Below are 5649 nucleotides of genomic sequence, written 5' to 3'. Positions count from 1 at the left end.
CGTGCCAGCTGCCTCGTGTCCTTGGTCGCAGTTGCTGGTTTTTGCTTCTCTCTCTCTCTGTGTGTGTGTGTGTTTGTCTGTGCGCACGTCGGCTCCCGCGGTCTTCTTTTTGCTTGGTTCTTGCTCGTTTTCGCTACCGACGCATAGTGTTGAGGTGCTCGAGTGATGGGTGTCCTATGCGGCTCAGCGAACTCGCGGGGTGGCAGAATTCTGGCCGCCTGCGCTGACACCAACTGCCGATCGAACCGCGAGCTCTCGCGGTGCCGTGTAGACAGCACCCATGGAAAGCGAAACGGGTGCGCGCAGCACAACCACTTTAGGAGCTCAGCCGAGGTTGGCGATGCTAACGTATCTGAGACCATCCTGAGCGCTAGCACAATCCATATCAGTCGCGTAGGCGGAAGCGGCGGAGCTAAAAGGTTCGCTGGTGCTGGGGCCGACACCAACAGCGATGGTGTGGGACACTCGCCTACTGTCGGTTCGGCTGCAGGAGGCTCTGTGGAGCACGGCAAGGTACCTCAGGCGCCAGGAACAGCGCCACCCAAATCACAGCCGCTGCACGCAGCAGCAGACGCCGCGCTAAACGGTCACGAACAGCAGCAGCTTCAGCGAGGCGCGAGCTCCCATGGCACGTCGCGCGAAGCCTCCGTCGCACCGCAGAAGTTGTCCGCCCGCGCACTCCGCATTGCGTCGCGCGTCGATTCCATTGTCCGCAAGTGTGAGGGACTCGATGCGGAGCGACCCACCGAGGAGGAAAAGGTCATGTACGAGGTGCTCGACGCCCTCCGCAGCAGCTCCGTCGGTCTGCTCTTTCTGAATCACCCTGAAGTGTCCTTTTCAAACCGGTCGTGCGTAATCTGCATCCCTGATTTCCATCAAGACGAAACAATTGATGGCTACCGCTTGCGCGCCGCCTACAATGCCGGCACCATCGGGCGAAGCTACTTCGCTACCCGTGACGTCGCGGCGTTATCGAGCAGGTGTACGCCCCCGCACGGCTCGAGCGACTCCCTTTCCGACGATGCCGCCAGAGGCCCGGTATTCCGCATCCTCAAGGTGATCAGCTTTGTGCTCCGGCGCCGGCTGCTGGAGGAGATCACCGCGGAGCAGCGGGTTCTCGTCAACATTGTGCACCAGAACGTGCTGCAAATCAGCGACGTTCTCAATGATGAGGCGAAGGAGAACATGATCGTAATCACCAACTACCATGCAAAGGGCAACATCGGCAACTACGCAGGCCGGCTCTCGCACGACTCCGACAAGCTGCGCCGGATCCTGACGGAGGTGGCGGTGGGTCTTCGCATCCTGCATTCACACCGAGTCTATCACCACAATTTGAAGCTCGACAATGTGCTCGAGAACGGCGAGGGCCACTTCTGCATCGCCGACGCCGGTTTCTGGCGTCTCTTCGCGGTGCAGTGTCCGGAGGATCTCGTATTCAACGGCGAGTTGGCCTGTCTCCCACCCGAGGTGTTCGACCCGGAGGGCCCGTACGCGACAGGCGAGGTCAATGTCGTCTCGGACGAAGGCGCGGCCGGAGTGGCGGCGGTGGATATCTGGGGCTTTGGCGTGCTCATGTACCGTCTCGCCTACGGCTGCGATCCGGTTGAGATCGCCGAGTGCTCCTACGCGCAGGTGCATGAGCGGCTCATGGGCTTCGACCTGAGCTTCCCACCCCGCCCGCACTGGAGCTTCGCGTACGACATCGAGGACGCGATCAGACTCTGCCTGCAAAAGGTGCCCTCGAAGCGGCCGAGTGTGCTGCGGCTGCTGCAACACCCCTTCTTCAAGCACAGCTTGGTCGTAGGCACCTCGTCATTGATGCGCAAAATGTCCATGACGAGCAGCTTCGCTTTCGGTGGGCAAATGGTGGGTAGCTTCGGCGACCGGACAATGAGCGCGCCGGGGCTGAGGGGGGCCTCGATGAGTAGCATGGCAGTGCCAAACTACCGCACGCAGCAGCGAAACGGCTTCCAGGTGGACGCTTTTCTTGGTGAGGGCCGCTTCTCGGAAACGATGATGGTTCATCTGCGCCGCAATCATTCCAAGCAGTTTGCCTTCAAGATTATCTACAAGTCTATTCTGAAGCGGCTGCAAGCACCTGGGCGGGAGAAATGGGCGCGAGAAATGCGTCGCCAGCTTGTTTTCTCCCGCAAGGTGGACCACCCAAACGTTATGCGCTTCATCGACATTGTGGAGGACAAGAAAGTGAACTGCTTCGTGGTGCAGGACTACATGTCGGGTGGGTCCATTGAAGCCGTGCCTCCGGTGAAGGGCGACAGCTCGTCCCCAACGCTGCAGGATTTCTTGGTGGATGTGCTGGCTGGGTTGGTCCACTTGCACGACAACGGCGTAGCGCATCTCTCTCTGCTTCCGACGAACATATTCTTTTGCGAGCATACCTTGCACTATTGCATTGCCGATTTTGGGCCGCTGTTTGTGACGGCAGACGCCTTGGCGGACTCCATCGCGGAAGGCGCGCCGCTCTACGCGCTACCCGCGTGGGTGCGGCGGCATAGTCCCTTGCATGGCCCCAGCGTGGACATGTTCTGCGTCGGACTCCTTGCCGCCTCGGTACTGCCGGAGCTCTTCGACACAGTATGGGCAGAACTGCTCGACAGTGAGAAGAACAGGACGTTTGCCGTCGACGCGGTACTCACAGCCGTGCGAAAACAACGGGCGCAGCTGACGCCAGCGCTGGTCTCCTTCATTGAGGATGCGCTGGAGGGTAGGTTCCAAGACGCGCGAGCGGCGCTGAAGCACACGTACTTCAGAAACCTGAGTTTCGCGCAAAACTTGCCAAAGACGATTGTCGAGGTCACGGAGGAGGAGTTACAGAGCGCCGTGCACTCGAAACCCGAGACGCGCGACGAAGCCCGCATGCTAGAGGTCCTCGCACAGGACCCGTTCCAGGAGAGCCAGATGCTCAGCTCTGCTGGTGACGCCACGCTACACGGCAGCGAGTCATGCACCGAGGCGTCCGTTATCGCTGGTGCCACGGGCGAGAAGCCTACGGTTCTCGTTTTCGAGGGCGAGAACCTGCTCTGCGGCCAATGCAGCGCCGAGCTGACGGTGGCGCTCTATCAATGCTCCGACTGCGACGGCTACATCCGCTGCGGCAAGTGCTCTGTAGGCAACTACCACAAGGACGGCCACGAGTTAGTGCCGTTTCTGATTCACACGATCGAGCACAGCAGGGATGGTGCCAACAAGGCCGTGCTGGCGCAGCCGTCGACGGTGCCGGATGTGCACGCGCTCGAGACGCTTGAGATGACGGCGAACTTCCCTGTAGGCTCTCTTACGGCACACCTCGTGGCGCAGCGCGCAGCGGAGCGGTCGATTGCGGTGCGCAGCACTGGTGGCGGCAGCATTACAAAGGGCATGTTTGGCGACATGGAGAGCGTCGTCCGCCTTCCTGACGACATAAGCGAGCAGAGCATTTCGGTTAACATCAACTGTCGCAGCTTTATCAGCTTCCGTGGGCTAGGTGGGATGCCCGGTGGCGGACTAAACCTTGGCAGCGGCGCCAACAACAGCAATACGGGTTTCAACACGGTAGGCTTCCCACACGGCCGCGCGGATCCTGTGACGCCAAAGGACTTTGGCTCGCTTTGCTTGCCTCCGCCGACGAGGCTCTCACTCATGAAGGGCAAAGAGGCGAGGAAGCTAGCGCTTCCCAAGGCCGAGGAAATCGAAGACGACGACTGGCAGCAGGAGCTGGAGCGCTGCCGCACCAGCAATCACTCGGAGCTGCTGCTGTACAACTACGGGCTGGACGAGGTGCCGCCTGAGGTGTACGACCCGCCACTGCTGCAGGTGGTCGTTTTGGATATTTCACAGAACAACCTCAGGTCTCTTCCACATGAGCTGAGCTTCTTGATCCACTTGCGCAAGCTTGTGGTGTCGTACAACAAACTTACCGAGCTCCCAGATAGCCTCGGCAACCTTAGCGAGCTCGAAAGCCTCGATGCGAGCCACAACGCCCTCGTAGATCTACCGCAGACCTTCATCTACCTCAGCTCCCTCACCTCGGCCGCGCTGGACTACAACAACTTCTCCAGCATTCCTGATAGCTTGCTTGATATAGTCGCTCCTCCGCTATGTTCCAGCGCATCGAACGTGATGGAGAACTTTGCCATGTCCACCACGCAGGTGAACGGCGCGCGAATGGCAAGCTTAGTGGGTAACACGGCCGTCTCCTTAGTTGGCGGCTCCAGCGTGAGTAACTCCAAGACAGTGATCATGTCGCCCAAGCTGAAGGTGATCTACCTCGCCGCCAACGACAGCCTCACAACCCTGCCTTTGCGAGAGCGGCTGCAGCGCTTCGACGACCTCACGATCGCGCTCGACAACGAGCCCTCGCTCTACAAGGACTACTACGAGAAGAACCTCGACACCGAGCTGCCCAACATTACGGTCAACTGGAACAAGCTCTACCCGGATGAAATCGTGCCGTATCTCTACTGCGGCAGTCTCCGCTCTGCGCAGTCGCAGATGGTGTACCGAAAGCTGAACATTACGTATCTGCTCACTGTAGGCCGGCAACTTGTGCCGGTGCCACCGGAGGGCGGCCATCACAAGGTCATCGTCGTGGACGACATCCCTGGCGCTAACATTCGCATGTCTTTTCAGGAGGCCGTCAACTTCATCGAGGAAAGCCAGTCGAAAAAGAGCGGGTGCCTGGTGCACTGCTTTGCAGGCCTGTCGCGCTCCGCCACAACGGTGATTGCGTACCTGATGATTAAAAGAGGCATGCGGCTGGATGAGGCCTATCTGGTGACCAAGAAGGGCAGACCTGCGATTCTCCCAAACAAGGGCTTCTTTGATCAGCTGGTGGAGCTGGACAAAGAACTGTACCCCAAGCCAAACCGGCCCCTCGACATCGAGTCCCTCGGGCGTTCAGCAAACTGAACAAAGCCAAAGCAGAAGAAGGCATCCCTTTCGCCGCCACGTGACCTTCCTCACATGCGTGTCTGCGCCTATGTGCACGTGAGCGGGTATGCGTATTCGCTGGTCCTGTCTTCTTGCATTGATGTACGCCGTGGAGTCTCGACGTACTCGCCCACAGCCACTTGCTTCCGTACCATATATATATATATAGATGTATGTGTGTGTGTGTGTTGTTCCCCCACCCCATCTCGCTCTATTTCTTCTTTGACGCCTCGTGCCCGCTGTTGTGCGTGCCCTTTACTTTCTTTCTATTTTCCCGCTCTTGTTTTGTCGTTCTTCCTGGTCTTGTTTCACACGTTTGTGTCTATGTGTGTAAAGGATGTGTCCTTGTTTGCTGTCTTGCGTCACTGTGCTCTTTCCCTCTTTTCTTTTGTTTTTCGTTTCTTCTCATCGCGTTACGGCGCACTTCCGCCAACGCCCTGTTCCGTCTTGTGCGTCCCTCTTCTTTCCCTCTTTCCTTCGCTTTCTTGTCCCTGTTTCCAGTTTTCCCTTTCTTCGTCGTTCTTGCGCCGCTCTCTTCTTTCGTCTCGTGCACTTCCGGCATCCCACCAATACTTTCAGAAGTTTGGAACAGGCTCGGCGGTACTAGACAAGCCTCGTCCTTTCTTTTTTCTCCTTTATGATGCTTTATCATAATCCCAGCTACACCGCACCGTGGGATCCCAGCCTCCAGTGTCCCGATCATGGACGGCAGGCCAC

General features: G+C 58.5%; 1 protein-coding gene across 1 annotated transcript; it reads left to right on the top strand.

The window, feature by feature from the left end:
- Positions 1–762: 762 nt before the first annotated feature.
- On the top strand, positions 763–4911 carry LDBPK_341950 (dual specificity protein phosphatase, putative; the record flags this gene model as incomplete). The annotated part of the gene is made up of 1 exon (XM_003864307.1): positions 763–4911. The coding sequence occupies one exon, from the start codon at positions 763–765 to the stop codon at positions 4909–4911; it is 4149 nt and encodes a 1382-aa protein (XP_003864355.1).
- Positions 4912–5649: the final 738 nt, after the last annotated feature.

The sequence above is a fragment of the Leishmania donovani genome, chromosome 34, assembly GCF_000227135.1.
Source record: "Leishmania donovani BPK282A1 complete genome, chromosome 34".
Lineage (NCBI taxonomy): Eukaryota > Euglenozoa > Kinetoplastea > Trypanosomatida > Trypanosomatidae > Leishmania > Leishmania donovani.
The sequence above is the reverse complement of the archived record's forward strand: the minus strand, read 5'-3'. Positions and strand labels throughout refer to the sequence as shown.